Genomic DNA, 18845 nt, shown 5'->3' on the forward strand with positions numbered 1-18845 from the left:
GATTCAGTAATAAACTGCCCTTGTGATGATTTACAACTAATTTAAAATAAATAGAAAGACATACATTTTAATTTTTGATAGACTTTTTATTTAACTAGTAAGTTTCTTAAGCCATTTTTTACATACACAAATACATTTCCGTACAAGCTACCAAGCACTTATCCACAAATTAGTTTGATTGCGAACACTACATTGCTAAACGAATGGGAAGGGGGATTTTAAACAGGCACAAAGTACAGTATTTGTTTGCACACTCTCTACACCTACAAGCAGCTTTTGATTAACGTTAAATTCAGTACTGTTTTCGACATTTTCCCCCTTTCCGAACTCTCCTACTCAACTGCTGCCTCAGGCACGAGTTCCTGCTTGGAAGACAGCAAGCAGCTGCATTTGAGCTGAAGCATAGCTTAAAACGTAGTACACCGCGAGTGTACTAAAAGCTTATTTTTGTTTTAATACAAAACCGCAAATAAATTCGCAAATGGCACAGGACACCGAGTGGCTGTTGTCCCGTCGGTCGGCACACAGACAGCACGGTATAAGCCTTACACACTACCACGACAAACAATCAAGCGAAAGGGAAGGCTACTTCAGATTCAATCGCTAATCGCTACTAAATGTACTTCAAATCTCGTTACGAGACGACAACTTTACATGGGCGTTTTTTGTTTGCCCTTTTTCCGCAATTTATCGAAATGAGAAACCTCTGCCCTGTTCCTGTCTGTGATCATAATTCCTGAGCAGTTTACTTTCCGATCTCCACCATAAAATAGAGATCCAATTCCTACACAATCACCCTTGCTTATTGCACTCGCTTGTTAAGATCTCTCTCGCCCTGCTTATTAAGCGTCATCGCAACACCGGATAACCGACTCGTTCCTCTATTTTATGGTGCACTTTTTGTTGATGCTTGCCGATTGCTTCAGCTCATTTTAAGTAAATTTTGTATTTCAAAAGAAAAAAAACTCCCCTCTTATGCTCATAGCCACACATTATCGACGGCTTTACGATATCGAAAATGACCATCGCAAATTGATTTTGCACACTTTGCTTACCCTCTGCCCCGTTTTCCATGCACCCATGTGCACTCACACAACCATACACGCCTTAAGCACACTTTCACACGTTTGCATTTCCTGTTCCTGCGTGCCAAATGCAATCTGTTGTTTTAACACTCTTGGGGTGTGTGCGCTTTTTTGCAATCTCTTTCACTCTTTAGCAGCAGGAGCTGGAGCGGGAAGGGGGCCGTTTTTACGAAACGCTAAACGTTTCTACCCCCCACCACTGAGAAGCCCAAAAAGGAAACCCGAAAAATCGAACCCAAAGAAAAAAAACCCAACGAGCCTGGGCTGTGGCAGCTATAACGGCTTCACCACACTTCAGCACCTCGTAAAGAACGGTTTTCACGATCATGTTACCGTCACCGTGGCCGGTGATCGAATTGCTTCCACCAAAAACAAATGGCTTCTCGTTTTTTAATGCGTTTCTTTCCTCCCCCCTTTCTCTTCCTTCCACTTGCCTGTCGATGAACAAGCCAAAGTAAAAACACCTCAAATCAGCACACACTCACACATGCCAGATTGTAGATTCTTTTCCATTTTTTTTGTGTGTGAGGCGCAAGTGAAGTGCAACTGCACACGTACGTGCAGCACACGAGAGGCATACAGCATAAATTTCCAAACGTTAAAGAGAAGCGGGAGAAAGAAAAAGTGGCCAAACGAAAAGAGAACCAAAACCGATCGTACGTAACATAAGTGGGGAAAAAATCCAATCAAAAAGCGATTGCATTTTTGCAACAGAATCATCATCGCCACCGTCATCATCGTCAACAGCAGCAGCAGTGGAGCAACCACCCCAAACATGCGGGCATAAGGGTTGCTTTTTTTAAACAAAAAACAAGACAAAGTGCAACAACAACCGGAACGATCATCAAATGATCGACGATGTAGACGCCGCATTCGGCTAAATTGTTATCGCCTTCACTTGTTTCCAATTTGAGCGTCGGGGAAAGCAAACGGGGAAGGTGGAAAGCGTATAGGCCGGGGACGAACACGAAAAACTTGTTTTGCATTTTGCCTGGCGTCGTCGGCGGCGGCCACATTTCCCCCGGGCATCATATTTTGGCGAACCATTAACCGAAACGAGGCGCAGTTGTTTGGTGGAAGATGGCCACAGTTTACAACATTCCTTGGTTATAAAACAGGACCCGACCGCAAACAATTAACCCTTAGCTGAGCGGGGAGCCCTAAAGAGATCGTTTCGTTTCGTTTCTTTTGCCATTTAATTGTGTGTTGTATAAATACCACAAGCGAAACAGGGCGAGCAAATTGCATTTGCATACCTTTAGGGGTTTAAGGAGTGAGATGGGATTTTTAACAAAAAAGCGGGGTAAAACGAGGATGTGTTACATGATCGTACTGTGTGATCGCTTCCTGACTGACTTTCTCCTTCTATTTTTTATCTTCTCAACTGCTTAACTGCATGCTATTTATCAGCGGACTTAAGAAAATTAACAGACAAAACGGGCAAGCGTTTCTCATTTCGCTAACGAACGCTCCTCTTCTCCACTTGATCGTACGACTTTGCTTTATGTAATCTACACTTTTTACACTATTTGTTGCTGTTTTAAAGTATCTTCAAGTAGACGTTTTTTTTTTGTAAATTCTAAAATTTCCACTGCTATGTTTCTTCTCTTTTTATACAACTTGATGTTCCTATAGTTATTCGCTTCAACACCCAAAAAGCCACTTCAAGCCCTTCCCGAACGGCGATGGACGTTCTTCTTGCAATAATTTAATAGTTTAACATTAATATCACAACTTGTCGTGCCTGCTGGCACACACTCCTGCACACTCCCGTCACTCGCTCGCCCGCTCTCACAGGACCGTCTCGTTGCCCGTCAGACTGATCGTTTGCGTCGACATCTTGTAGCTGCGCGGCTTCCGGTTGATGTGCGAGTGAGACGGATACTTCCGGGCGTGCCGTACCGAGGGCAGCTTCCCGATCGACACCGCCACGAGCGAGTTCTGCGGACAAACCGTCTGGTAGGAGGCGGTCGAGTAGGTGGACGGTGCGCCGCCCGCAAAGCCACCCAGCTTGGGCAGCCCGCCGACCGGCTGCTTGTACACGGAACCGGCCGAAAGCTTTCCGACGCCACCGCCCCGTCCCCCAACACCCATGCCACCGCCAACGCCACCCCCACCGGTGCCATCACGCCCCCGACACAGACCAACGATCCGTGGCCCGACGGCCCAGGCGGACGCCAGCACACCGACCAGCAGCTCGATAAAGGCACGCAGCAAAAAGGGCCACAGTGGGGCCCGGGAGGGATGGAGAGGTGAGTCGAGGGACGGGTGCGGCAGATGGAGCCAGTTCTCCCGGCAGGCGTACTCGTAGAACATCAGCATCAGCAGGGCCGCACTCGGGACGGCGTAGATGAACAGGAACTTGCCCATACCGTGTATGTGCACTGGCAGGTTGTGGACGAGCGGTGGGGCGGCCGACCGTTTGCGAAGGTAGGCGGTGAACAGGTAGCCCGACCCGATGACCCAGCTCGACAGCAGCGGCACGATCACGAACGTTAGCAGCGCTTTGTCGGATTGGTTTCCGATGAAACAGGATCCTGGAATTGGAGAGAAGCAGAGAGAAAGAGGCGTTTATAATAGAGAGTTTAAGACTTTTAAGTAATAAGTAGTAAAACTATGAACTAAGAAGGTTGTATCGGTTTCGACTTGCATATTGTACAGAAACAACCCACTGGAAAATAAAAACAAAATGCATGTTTCATCTCCTGTCATCACCCTGCCTAATTGGGTTGAAGTTTTAGCCATTTTTCACTGCTCCATTCATTTGGGCCGGGCCCCACAACGCCCCGCTGGGTCAGTGATTTAAGCGGGGCTTTTCCACGACCATCGTTCCGCAATCGTAGATTTATATTTTCTTAATTCAGCGCACCGTTTAGCGAAGGAAAATAAGCCGCCCCGCTCCTCCCAACGGACATATTTCTTGTTCGGGGAAAACTTCACCACCTACCACGGATTGCCGTCGATTAGCGAAGTGAGAGAAAAGTGCCACAGATCCGGTTGCTTCCGCAATGGGAATGGATAGGCACGGCCGCCAGCAAACCCCACACCCCCCCCCCCAAAAGAAAAAAAAACCTTGCCCCTAGTCGGCATGAATTAATTATCCAAACAAAATCAAACAATAAATTACGGAATAATAAATAAACAGTCAGGTGGCATGGCACGGGGGGTTCGTTGTCTAGCACTAGGCCGCTACTCGGTTTGGAGAGGTTGAAATGCTACATCTTATTCGGATTGGGATGTGTTCGTGAGCGCTGTGGGAGTTGTAAATAAGTTTGTTGATCGTACATGTACGATCGTAGGGAAAGTATAATTTGTGGAGGATAATTTATTTTTCATAAATTTTCAGCTAAGAAATTTGAACTTAAATTAACTGCAAAATAATCTCACAGATGGCGCTGTTATTCTGTAATGTACTAAGAAGACAAAATGTCTTCTGGCAATTTTAATCGCTTTTTAATTAGACTTTCTCGACCTTTTAGACCTCCTTTTGGGCATCACTCCTAATGACATTCATTCTCGATAGTGTTAAGTGTCGAAACCTGCAATCACGCACGCATATTAGACCCCATGCTGTGCAGCTACTCGTACAAACCTACGCTCCCACTTGATTAAAAGCGCATAAAATCACCTGTCAGCTCTGCCGGTGGCGGCTGATCAAGACCCGTCTGATGCTCGTTAACAACCCAAATGGCGATCTCGTGCTGCTGCATCCCGCTCAAGATGCCCCTGGTTTGGAGCAAAAGGTTTGGAAATTCTTTTCCATCACTCCCTTGTGCTCTCTGCCCTTCCGGGACCGCAAACCAACCGGTATGCGGAAAAGCGTTGGAAATCGTTCCTTCACACATCGACGTAATCGATGGATAACGTGCGTTGCGCGTCTGCGCTGCGCACAGCAACGGGAACGGGCATCAACAGATCATCAACCAAGCACACACACACACATACACACGTGCGCACATTACACCCGGTGTCGGCCATCGATCTCGATCACTCCCGGGCCAGTGATCAGGGCCGCCAACGCCGCCACTGCCCTTAATTTCATCGCACGCTGTTTATTGTAATTTATTTAAAAGAGAACAAACAACGTAGAAAAACACACACGCGCGCGCCGGCATAGATCCTCGTAGGCCCTTTTTTGTTAGAGAAAAAGGGCAACGGAAGCATTCGATGTGGTAAGAGCGCTGAGGGTAAAGCTATAAATTGTGTTATCAACCAGTGGGAAAGAGTTATGGTAGACACGCGTGCATTCGCGGCTGGATGCGTTGCCACATAATGCACAGGCAGGTGCATTCTATCAGCCGAACGTGCGATCGTGATCGATTGCGGGTGTGCTGGAGATTTCGTTTTTCGGGAATTTACAGCTGACTAATGGGCCTTTATTTTTGGAGTGGATGTTTCGATATCGATGAACGATCTGAACCGGATTGTTTTATACACACATCGATCTTCTGGTAAGGTTGCATTTGTACCAGGCTTTCTGGCATTAGTGATATTCAGTAATAATACATCTTTGTTACTGTACAGGCAAGATGTCTGAACATTTTGAACCATTCAGTGTTCACTGAAGTTCCAATAAAACCCAATCGAGATGCATTCAAACCAAGCCATACCAACTTTCATTATTTCTTGGACCTTCAAGCCTGACTTCTCAACAGGAAGTGTGCTTAGTAACCGCACGCAACTCTCTTCACTGAAGTGGAAAAAAGGTTAAAAAGGGTCAACTCCTGAACTCGCCAGTCCGAAGCGTATAATCGCTCTCCTGCAATCGTATAAAAGTGCGTGTCAAACCTAGCACCGACGCGTAACCCGCCCAAGCTTCGCACCTTTCATCGTATCGGTCAAATAAAATTAAATGCAATCTTACCCTTCCAAAGATCCGAAGGCAACACAAGGGACGGGAAGACGTGGAAGAAGAAAAAAAAACTTCCCAAGGAAAGGAATTGGCAAATCTTAACACCAACTTCCAGCAAAACATCATTCCACACAAAGGGGCGCGTCGTACCTGAGGTGAGCGGAAGCGGAGGCGAAAACATTTGAATGCACTTTTGCTTTTGAGTGACGCACGCTTGTGTGCATCGGTGCAACAAGGCTGCAACACCTGGAATGCACACTTTCAAACGCGACCTGGTGTGCCAATCTCGTACCGAAATCCATTGGGCACAATCACATCCAGCTTGCTGAGTGGTTGCGCGGAAAGGGAAACGAAACTGTGTATTAGCTTCGTCTCGTGTCGACGGTTATTTGCTTCGCTGGGGAGTGCACTGGGAGAGGAAGGCGGGGAGTTTATTCGCACCATCCAGGTTGCCCAGGGAATGTTTGCTCCGGATATGGTGACAATGGAGAGCTATGTGGTGCAGTACCGTTTTGCTGAGATGCTGTTTTGCCTTATGGTTTGCAGGGCTCTCACTTTTACAGGCGCTGGGCAGACGCTGTAGGGCTGCAGACTTTGCCCATATGTTGGGTAGGGCAGGTGTGGTTGTGATTTTAGTGCGAACTGTTTTAAAATGTGTTGCTAGGAAATGAACACAGAAAACTGCATCTTGCAATCTGATGAAATTGCATATTTATAGTATTTAAATCTTAGTATATAAAAGCGCCAGAAGTTATGCAATTGGCAGTACAAATCATCTCCTTCACGCTTACATGAGAGCTTATTGATGAGAGAATATTGAAAACTGTTTGTTCAAACTCAAAACATTTCTCAGTAACAATCGATGAAATCTATAGACATATTCAACTTTTTCCCAGTCACTCCAATATTATTATATCTCTGAAGTAACAACTTTGAGCTATTTCTTTAAACAAGTTCGAGTTGAATCAGATCTCGTTCTTAAGCAGCGATACATCTACTATAGTGACATTTTATTTTTCTGCTCAGCTTGTTGCATATTCAGCAGCTTGCCTGTTTGCCCGTTGCACTGCACAGAGCCTACTGCAAAACTGCGCCAAAACAACGGAGCATACCATTAAAACAACACAAGCCCTTTGTTCCATCTTGCTTTCTAGACGTTTTCTTTCTATATCCTTCCGTGTTTTGCAATGTTCATTGTGCCTCTAAGTTTACATACTGGGAGCAAAAAAACAGGAGGCCAGCTTCGTTTTCCAATCAGCTTGATAACATGACCTCCCGATCCATGCCATCGATGGCCTTACATCTCATGTTTACCATTTAAATAAATTACTAGCAAAAATACGGTCCCGCCCGGGACATCCTTTTACAGCGACAGTATTCGAAAGCCAGTAGCAATCGGGAACCGCTAACCTCGCACAGAACCATCGATTTTACCCGTTTAATTGGGAATGCATTCCCTGGTAGCCCTTTTCCCAGGCAGTAGCACCGAGCATGCCACCGAGGCTACAAAAAGACAACGCAAACACAACCAAAGGAACCGCCGGCCCTGCTTCCCCATGCCCTGTTCCCCATGCCATTGCATTTGTTCGAGCGTGTGTGTGTGTCCTCGTTGTGGCCCGGGGTGGTTTATTCCTTCATTTTTGCTCTCCACCAGCAACTAGCGACCAGCGAAACAAACGCAACGCCAAGACAATAGTGCCTATCCCTTTTTGCGCGATAGCGGTTGCGCAAGCCAAGAACCTTTTCTGGACGGCAGAAAAACAACACTCTTTCCTTCTCCATGCCCGATCAACACACAGCATCGTTGGGGGATAAACACAGAAAAAGGGGGGGCATAACTACGCGTAAGCTCGAGCTCGTCTTGGAGCATAAAGAATGTCCCAAGCGTAAGGCTCGCCGTGAGTTTCAATGGATCCATTGTTTTCCTCTCGAGCTCTTTCTTTTGCCTGGTCTCTCTCTCGCTCTGTTTTCGTCTCTTTTGCTTTAATTTTCAAAAGGATATGTTTGGCGGAGATGTGCTGCTTAATGGTAAAAGATTGGGCATGATTTATGCGCTTCGGTCGCATAATTTGTGGCTTTGTTTTATGCTCGCACTCGATGCAGTCGTCGCGATGTTTGGAAGGAAACAAAGGGAGTAGTGCTTAAACCCTTGCGGGCACAGTTATCACAGTCAACTGCTTCTTGTTATCATGTAGTAGAGTTACTAGCATAGCGGTTTTTTGTGTTATATATTTGTTCTAAAATATTGACACTTTAAATAATCTGTTAAAGGATGTCAGTTTTTATGTGCTCTTGTGCTGCTTTTCCATTATTCTTTCAATTCAAAATGATTACACCATATTGATACGCCTGAAGATATGCAAAATGCATTTAAAAAGGTACCGTATACTTGGGAATTGAATAAAAAATGTTTAAATTTAATAAATTTGCTACAAAGTCTTGTTCTTCCTTTAGGCTTTTCACACTGAATAAAAATAAAGCATTACCATTCTCTCGCTCTAAAAAAACCGGCACACGCTAATCTTTTCGATCGTTTTCTTGTTAATTTAAAGCGATCAGACACCACAATGCTCCACTTCCTGTGTTGTGGGGAAAACAATTCAAACAACAACAACAATCGCTCTACTGCAACAAGCATCCTTTAACAAACTCGCTTCTCCGATGTCCCACCGTGCCTGATTGCATGAAACGCAAATGAAAAAAAGCGTCCTTTTACAGAGGATCCTTTATCCATTGTCCTCAAAACAACGCCCGAAAATGTCTCTTTTTGTTCTTCTTCACACCATTTTGGATCTCCACGCCTGCGCGTCTTTTGTCGGATACTTCAAACGCTGCGCCAGCACGATCGAACATCGTGCTCAGCCGTTTTGCAGAATTCGATAACGTTCTCTGAATTAAGTGGTGAAAAATATGGATGATCATATGAAATCAGCTAATGTATTTTTTTATGAAGGAACGCAATCTGGCATTAAACATTTATCAGAAAAAAATGCATCCTTTTATGAACAAAATAAAAATGGCATACAACAAACTTCATAATATCCCGGATATGCAATTCGAGTGCAGACACAAACACACACACACTCGATCATACCCGTCAATATGGGGGAGCGTTAAAAGCGTGTGAAATTTCACAGTTCAGTAACTGAATGTAACTCGATACGCACTGGTTGCAATGAAAGGAACCGGGTAAGGGCGGTTTGGCAGCACAAAAGGATTACGAGGTGAGAGAATAGCTGCATTGTACTCCGCCATTGTGCTGCTAGATAGAGGTAGCAAATGGAGGATTTACAAGGAACAATCTGTTTTACCGCAAACAAATGACAAGATCTTGCGCTTATGTTAATAAACGTAAAATTATGTTCATTGAAAAATGATTCTTCATCTCTATTTGTGATGGCCAGATCAAGATCTGGCCAGATTCCAAATACTTGGTACAACATGATGTCTTAAAAACTTGGAAAGGAATTCCCTACTATTTGGTCGAATAAATGTAATAGTCCCCGAACAAATAGAATTTATATTCAAAAATAGTTATACCACTACCATTTGATCACTGACCAAACCTAACACTGATTAGTGCCTTTTAGCTACAGCAACAATTAAATTTGATTCCAAACAACCCCATAAAATCGACAACAAACCTTTATCGCACTCAAAAAACCGTGCATACGATGATCGCGGTCCCCGTCCTCCCATAAACCACTTGATCATCGAATTACCCCAAGCCAGCGAACAGGCTCATTTCCTCAATTAACCCCCAAAACGTGCCGCCAATCGGCTTGCCCCGGGTCGTTAGGCCTCGGTAGCCTAATCGAATGCTATCGACGGTAAATCAATCAGCTTATTGTGCTGCCCTCGCCCTGTTACCCTGTTCGCTACTCCAATTTTAGTACCACATTCTGTTTTAAAAAAAGTCATCCGAAAAAAAAACAACATATCTTATCACCATTCCGTTCCGGCCAGTGCCACAATTGCCTGCTGGGAAGTGTACTACCGGCGTGGGTTGTCGTATTGATTTACAACCCACCACGGTTCGTCGCCAGCTTACTCTGAACCCTTCCAAACGTTGTCTCAATGTGCCGAAAACGGAGGAATTTCAATCGATTGAAAGTGGTCAAACGCACACTCAACCGTGATCGAGCCATTTGGGCCGCGATAAAGCAAACAGCAAAGCATCAACGCGCGAGCCGAGCGATTAACGCGGGCGATCGGGTAATAAGCTTGTTAGTTATTCTATTTGTATTTTTTATTCCTACACCACTGGGGCTTTATGCAACGGAAATTGCACCGCCATTATCGTCGTTTGGGCAGCGCCTGAATGGCTTTTAAGTTATTAACAAGGAGTTGAATGATTCAATACGCGAATCCCTTCTAATCAGGTAGAATTGTTCCAGTGTGTATGTGTGTGTTTTTTTTTTCTTCACTTGTCATTCCATATCAATTCATATCAATCAATTACGGTGGCGTTCTTTTTGTTATCTTCCGCGTTTGCACTGCAGCAATTCCACCCGTCCACTGTCCAGCGCGTATGAGCGATGGCAGTGCTTCCAGCGCGGCGTTCCGTTTGATTGGCCCTAATTAAGCAACCACTTCGAGACGACAGGCCGCCATTTTGCCCACCGAAATTGGCGGTAAATGATAAAAAAATACGCACCAACACGATAGAATACTAGCAATACTAAGAAGAAAAAAAAACGAACCACATACAGCCCAGACAAGCTTCCGTTTTGTTTGCCTCTAGGACCGAGCGTCAGAGGAGCGTGCGCGATCCCAATCAATCAACGCGCGCGCTGTACGCGCAACAACCCGAAGCGCAAAGAGCGCGCAACATCAACACTACACACGGCACATCGATCGCGGCGATCAATCTCTAGTGGGAGGTGCGGGATGCGGCCGGCGATGGGTGCTGTCCGTCTCATCATAACGCGGCCCCTGTCACGGTTGGTTGACACGTGACGGGAACAAGGAGGGGGTAAGAGAAGTCAAAAAGGGAGGAGGATTTCCCGATAGTACAAGCCGCAAAGAAACAGGAGAAAGAAAAAAAAACACCGGGACACTTCTACTTTTGATTGGAACGGGCCTAAAACTGGGCTGTGATTTGGAAATGCCCGGTAGTTGTACGGTACCGACACGTTGTTCTTATCAGCTGTGGAAAGGCACTGTCACTGTCACTGTCGCAAACAAGACACTAAGACACTATTGATGATGGTTGATTGATCGGCTTCACAAACTATTGGAGGAAGTCGTTGTGTAAGAAATAAGATTTAAGGGCACATAATGCTCACCAAAAGCAAGACGGTGTGCTATGATGTATTGCTTCAAATTAACGCATCACTCCCGTCGTGTATAGCATGTTTGTCTGGGATCGTCCAAAAACACCCCCTCGTCGTTAGTTCGCTTATGAGGCGTAAAACGAGCGCAGTGCAGCACTCCACCGTTCGTTCTAAAACTGTTTATAATTAGAGCAATTTAATGAGCATAGCTAACGAGAACCGTATCAAGAAGCGGGCAAAGGGACGACGATCTAGTCTAGTAACGTGCCGGTCGGTTTTGATTAGTTTGCGTAAGAAATCAACGCAGCAACGACATACACGAGCACACATGTCTGGTCTGACATTTCTAATGCACTCTTCCTTCGGGGTGTTGGGGACTGATGTTTCGCTTCCGATTCCAGCTTAATTGACATGTGTTGACAAACGTTCTTCCTCATTATGTCGGTGGCGTGTCCCGGGTTGTAGATGTGAATTAAATCAATCGTCAAAAACTAACCCAAACCTTTGGAGATACATTGGAGCTGCCATTTGCATGACGCGTTTAAATAAAACGCAATTAAAATAGCTTTAATTCAATGAAGAAGGAGAGGTCATACTTGCAGACAGGATCTGAACGAAACAATTTAAAAAAAGCTGTTTTATTTAGCATTCATTTATGGATCGATTCGATCAAGATCGACCATAACTGATGGAAATTCAACAGCATCCAACATGTACATGCCCGCATACTTTCTTCTAGTGTATATACAACCGTTGCCATTTCAAATTCTGAATTCGTTTCGTTCTTTTGCGTTCTTGTGCCTGTTGGCTTCCAAACAAGGATTCGTCTCCAAACTTGGTTATGAATTCTGAATTTGGTTCCTTCTTGAATGCTGAAGAAGGATACCTTCTCAGTGCTTGAATTATGATTCTGAGGGCATTGATGGTGTAAAATACATTGCAATACACAACACCAATACCAAGAGTACGCATATAAAATAAAAATCAATTTACACAGCGTTCCAAGCGTTCCATGAAACGATCGACGTACACGATCGACAGTGGTTTGTACGAAAGGGCACACCAAACACCCATAAAACCCCCCCATTGCCCGAGAGGACCCGTTTCCATTGGCCATGGCCTGCTTGAGGCGGGTGATAGTAGCACTCCATGTCCATGCAAGCTCCATTTATGGCCTGGCGGCACGGTCCGGCCTGTCCGCCAAAGAGGCAAAGAGTCGTGATTTTATGTCGCACATTACCGTTCTTGCTGCAGGCATCGGAGCCTGTTAGCAAGCTTTTCTTTTTAGGAGGGGACAAGCATTTCTTGCTTTGGTTTAAAGATATGCAGAGAAACAATGGAACTAGCAACAGCAACGAAAAAAAGAGGAGCACGAAAGGATAGCGAATTTGGTGAGAGTGATCAATCGTTAGGCAATGTCTTCCAGTTTACTGGAGGCCGGAGAGCAGAATCCCATGGACAGCTGCATCCATTGTTTCTTTTTTTCAGTCGGTGCCGTTGTAGGCAAGGAAAGCGTGCAAGATCGAGAAAATGCCCCATACAGAAGACGAAGAAAAACGTAAAAAAGAGGTGAAATATGCTTCAACGAAGCGGCAGGCCAGCTCAAGCACCATCATTCATAAGCAAGAACCTTGTTACTGTTCTGCTGGCACGAATTGGGAGAAAAGCGAAGGAGCAAGGTGTTGATCATGTGCAGCTTTTTTTGTGTGAGAATGTGTGTGTGTTTGGAACCTTTTCGCTTCACCTCGTTTGTTGCACACAACAGCGCGAAGGTGTTGAGGCGAAATGCGTTTCCACCCGTTGCACCACTCCACACACACACACACACACACACACACACACATTCATAATCACGTTAATTCGCTCCTCGTTCCCGGATTGATTTATTTCCTATTATTACAGCCTGTGCACCACGAGGGTTTGGTGTTGCCTGTACTTCACCTAGAGCGGTACAAACCTTGTTTCGCAGTGGAGCAATATTTTCTTCCAACATTGCGCTTTCTTGCTCGAACAGAAACACATAAATAATACACAACACGTCTAGCCGTGTCTCTGGACGGAGGGGAATGGTATGGGACCCCTTTTGAAGCGGGGGAGCCTGTGCGAATGCGGGCATCCGATGCATCCGATCCTGGTGCATCCGCACAGAAGCGTGGTAATACGATTCGCTCTGCCACCTACCGCGCGTCGGGGACGGCACGGATGGGATGATGGTCGGGGTTAGGGGCTCGGCAACAAACTCGATGAACCGGTTTCAATCGACACCTTCGACTCCCCTGTTCATATCTCTGTGTGTGTGCGTTTTTGCTTGCATTCCTTTGCGATGTTGCAAAAGATGAGTGATTTTTTGTTTTGTTTTTTTGCTCCCAAGACAAGGCATCTCTGCTTCGTTTGCTTGGCGTTGTTTTTGATTCAATACAGAGGCGGCTACATAAACGGCGGCTCTGAACACTGATGACGGTTCCGATGATCGATGACATGTAAAGCATCGATTGTAATTTAGTGGCATTTTTTAATTAGTATGCCAGTACTTCAGTAAACTGAGCCGACAAAGTCTTCGCAAGAGACACGCTGAGTTTGCATTTGTGTTTTTTTTTTTACAATTATTTTGCAAATATAACGTCAAACGCGTTTCTACAGAACCATAGAAGAAGTATCCTGACAGTAAAACTTTGATCCGAATTACAAAATGTCGTAACATATCATTTAAAGATCATCATTGCGTCACTAAGCTTCGAGAAAGAGAGCCACATTCTTCACATTCAGACATTAAAGCTAGTCTATCGAGAGATCTGTTTAGATGAAAGATGAAATATTAAGCGCATCTTAAGACATTTTTAGAATATAAAATAAGTTGTATGTGTTCTGAGTTCAATAGAACGAAAGCTTATGCATGGGAGTTGGTACAAAAAACTCATTATTTACCATTTCGTTGATTTCTTCTACATTAAAATGTAGTAAAATGTGTAAATAACACAAGGACAGGTGCCATCGCTAGCTCGATCTACTTAAGCCTTCAAGTGCCGTTGGTAAACAAAGATGACAAATATTTCGTTAACCGTTTCTCTTCTGCATTCAAGTGCTTATCAACAGAACGAACCGGTAAAGCGCGAGCCTATCATAATATTGAAATAATTGTGCTTTAATTTGCCGACCGTCTGCGGCACCTTTTGAATGGTATTTCTTGCTGGTAGAAGCGGGCAGATGCTAGGCGAAAGAGTAAACAGACTAATTACTACCCCGTAGCTTAATCCTGCTGGTAGTAAAAGAAGAATTGTGCTTTACTTAAAGACCGCCAGATGGAAGCTTCTTCAAACACATATTTTACCTGCGAGTCTGCGGTAGAATTGCACCAATGTTCCCTCGGAGCTGGAAAGATAGTACTACAACAGTACCGAAATGTCATTTGCCCTCTGTCAACAGCGGCTGACATCCAAACGCAGCCCGCCGGCAAACGATAACCAGCAGAACGTACACACACCGCGTGTGGAGTTGCTGTCAAAAAACTCCCCAAACACACCGAACTACAGTATCGGTGGACCAGAGGGGGATCCCTACTGTCATCAAACACACGCGATCAGTGGCAGATAAGCAACCACGCACACACACACACCTGGTGACATCTTCACTGCACTCTGGTACGCCTTTTTTATCAAAAGAACAACATTATGCATTGTGAGAAGGTAGCAGCAGCGGCTGATAAGCGAAAACTCGACCCCTTTAAGGGAAGGTAACTCTGCAGCTCCTACTCCCAGCCAGTGTTCGAGGATCAGACCAACAGCGAAGGAAGATAAGCGGCCTCTTGTTGGGCATTTTTATGTGGATCGCGTTGGGTGCGTGTTTTTTTTTTCGGTGCAACATTTCGTAAACATTTACTTACTGATAAGCACCTTACCCTTACACACAGAACTCACCCATCCACAGATGCACGCCGATGGTGCGCGATATCCATTTTCGGGAGGCGAAGGAAAAAAGTACACTGGCTCCAATTATATTACCCAAAAACGTAGGAATTGTTCGTCGCAAGAACAGAACCCGCCCGGAGCCCACCGTACGGGAGGTGTCATAAACGGAGGCAATTGTGACTACCAGGAAAAAACAACATAGTTACTGCCCTTTGGAGGAGGGCTAGCATGCCGCCCAATTCCAGAGAGTCAACCCTACCTACGAATCCGCCATACCGACGCAGGACCGGAAGCGGTATCTCGTTAAGCGAAGTCGTTAAAACAACACACACAACCTTTTCTGACAAAACAAACATCACGCGACCAAGACGACGGAAACAACGAAAGACTTACCGAAAAGTTCATCTGCGTCGACGAGCCGGGCCACCAGCACGATCACGGTGAGGACCGCCGGTATGCCCCAGGCCGCCAGCTGGAACAGCGTGTCGTGGGACGAGTTTGGCTTTTCCGCGTGCAGATCGGCGGGCGAGGTAAGGTCGGTGCCGAGCAGCCGGCGGACCGATTTGCTCCAACGCAAACAGAGGATCGCCCACCTGCAAGAAAATGGGGGGAGAGAGAGGAGAAAAGTAAATGGTTAGTATAGGACACGCCAAGGAAGGATGGTTTACGATCGTGTGGGAAGACAGTGGTAGCCAAATTAAGCTGGGGACATAATGCTCAATATTACACCTCTCTATGATAATGGTGGAATTCATTTCTTTTTATGTAAATTTATTATTATGGCATTTCAACTTTTATTTAGAGATTTGTCAATTCTTGATTTATCAATGGAACATAAAGGCAATTGCATTGAAAAATGTATTGAAAAGTATTCAGATAAAGCTAAGATCAGATATCAGATCATTGAATTCAGTTTAGATCATAAACCAACCAACTGTTTAATTGATTCAGGCTGATTATCCTTTAAAAAATGTATAAAAAATATACAAAATTTGCTCCTTGATCACAAATATAGTAAATAGTAAATAAGTCCTTAAATATATATGGTTATTGAAATGTTCGCATCATTATTATCTACATTCACTTTTGTAAATAACGTGAAAAAATACAAGAAATAAAAAAACAAAAACACTCTCTTTTGAAGACTATCAATAAGACTTTTGATAATATACATGACAAGTAGTATAATTCAACATTAAACTTCTTTTAGCAATGTCTAAAAGGATGCAAAAAATGCATTTAGGATGTTTTGAGAGCTTTGACTTAAAGTCAATAAGACTCATAAAAGGAACACGATCAATAAAAGAAAAATAGCTTAAACAAAGAATGGCAAAATTACCCATTTATTCATATAATCAGATGATCGTATCCCAACAACCCTTCCTGCATTCCCGGCTAACGAATACAAATATGTGAAAATCGAATGTGTGACAATGTTTAGCATCAACAGATTAGTTTGCATCTTTTCTCTGTTATTCATACATATATTTTATGCAAAAATGCTACACTGTTGTGAAACCAATAAATTAGACTTCATTCAAATCCTAATTCAAACGACCACCAACATTCCGCAAGATGCAACCGTAACACCGGAACCAATACCAACTGAGCACTTCATATCAAAACCAGTAGCCTAGCACGAGATTCCTTCCACGCACTACCACCCACTGTCAAACTTGAGGGAAGGTTTTCCTCCACGCCTTGCAGGAAGCGGCCCGTGCACGACGGGCAGTGAAGCAAAGCGAGCGAGAAAAAATCTAATTAGTTAAGTCTATTTTTACATGAAACATTTACCGTGCCCGATTAGATAAACGGTTTGCGTGCGACTGTATCCATGTGTGGCTGTGTGTGTGTGCTTGGGGGAAGGGAGTGCAGAGAAGCTTTGGTCGATTTAATTCGGCTTTCTTTCCACCGCTTTTTTTTTACTTGCCGTTTTGGGGTCTTCATTCGTCGCATTCGACGTCGCTTTGCCCGGGCATGAAGCCGTTTGTCATTTGGGGAGGGTGGATTTCTAACCCCCCGCCGACACATTCTACCCCCATCCGATAGGACAGGGACAGCAAACAAAAAAAACGAGCAGCGCTACACATAAACTACAACCAATCGAGGGAAGGAGGATCTCGAGCGAGCGAGAGGCAAAGAGAGATTTAATTAAAATATGCCAGATAAAATGGTGCGATTAACGACACACTGCCGCAACGGATTATGACAGGCTCGGGTTGTGGTGTTGACTGTTTGGCGGGTTGTTGTTTTTGTCCCTCACATTTCGATCGATCGCGAACGTCTTGGTGGTTGTTTTGCCCGCGGTTTGACCTTTAGCAGGCTAGTTAGTGCGTGTGCTGTTGCCGATGGGTGTGATGGTATGGTGCGATTATTTTGAACAAACTAACGATTATGTGAGCCGCTTTGCGTTGGAAAGATGTGCGCGCGCGAGAGGTCGTAAACTTGAACCGGGAGTTAAATCATCAAAGATTTAATAGAGCAATGATGTTTACTTTGCAATTTATGCGAGAGAAAAACAACAAGCTAGATTTTTTTTTTTTAATTCAAAAATAACCCTTCAGTAAGCGCCTGAAGGTAGGCAATTGTATAACATTTTCTAGGTCCTTTTGTGGTTTAGGAAGAAATTTAATTTGGTAAATGATCGAAATGATTGGAAGCATAGATCTAGTCGGTGGAAAGTATTTACTACTATAATTTTTAATATTTTAATGGTTAAATTTACGCAACATGATTCTTACTATTTGAAATTGATGGAAGAGTTTTTATATATTTCATTTACCTTTCTAACCCATACCTCAGCAATAAGTAAAACATAACGAAACAAATCACACGGTGCTTAATCCTACTCTTCTTTAAACCATACCGCACCACAAATCCAAAGAAAATGCATTTCACCTGCCGCATCACCTGCTTTCCCCAAATTCCTTTCTACGCTAGCTAATGAATAGTCGAAACGTTTCTTCCAAACCATGGCCAAATAATATACACCTCATGCCATTGCCTTTTACCCTTCATCGTGGCTTTTCAACGACCCCGCTTGATTGGGTTTGCTTATAAATTATTGCTCCCCTCCCGTTGGCCCCGTGGCCAGCAGAGGTCATTATTTATTGGCTGATTAATTTTCCAACATCACAAAAGCCCGCCCGAAATGGTTTTCGCTCCGCTTGCTGCCGACAACGATTCTGTGTTTTAACGATGTGTCAATCGATTCGGTTGTATCGCGAACGGATTGCAAAACGGGTCCAAACCTAGGGGGTAAAGGAGGGAGTTTAATTAAAACTGCGCTCCGGATTCGAAATTAATGGTTGCGGTTTCGGGCTTGTTGCGTTGCGCTATCAAATAATTACATCACAACACATTACATTACACATTACACATTAACACATTACTCACAGTGCGCGGACGTGTAACAACTTGCGGATGAGTTTTAAAAAGCTAGCCGCATTCGTTGTATATTTTTTTTTTTAAGAAGCAAGGTATTGATTGGTGAATATGTATGTCTGAAGCATGTGAAGATCATCTTTTGAAGACACAATTCAACTTTGTATTGAGGTTTTTGTGCTCAGACAAAGTCACGAATGAAGGAGGAGTTCTTCACACATCACCCAAACCAAGCCGAGGATCTTACAACTGCCTATTGTCCCGCGGTTGGAATAATGGAAACATTGGAAGAAAGGACAAAGATATCGCTTCCATCGATATTGGAGAACCGGTCATGGCAAAA

General features: G+C 44.4%; 1 protein-coding gene across 1 annotated transcript in view; it reads right to left on the bottom strand.

Annotated features, from left to right (window-relative positions):
• Positions 1-65: 65 nt before the first annotated feature.
• The window catches only part of LOC120902664 (frizzled-4), a 41580-nt gene continuing 22800 nt past the window's right edge, over positions 66-18845 (bottom strand). The window contains exons 3-4 of the mRNA XM_040311622.1: positions 15512-15711; positions 66-3622 (exon numbers count right to left, since the gene is read on the bottom strand). Coding sequence (XP_040167556.1) covers positions 2877-3622; positions 15512-15711 — 946 coding nt within the window. The 3' untranslated portion in view covers positions 66-2876. The remainder of the gene's footprint in view (positions 3623-15511; positions 15712-18845) is intronic.

Source organism: Anopheles arabiensis, chromosome 3 (assembly GCF_016920715.1).
Source record: "Anopheles arabiensis isolate DONGOLA chromosome 3, AaraD3, whole genome shotgun sequence".
Lineage (NCBI taxonomy): Eukaryota > Metazoa > Arthropoda > Insecta > Diptera > Culicidae > Anopheles > Anopheles arabiensis.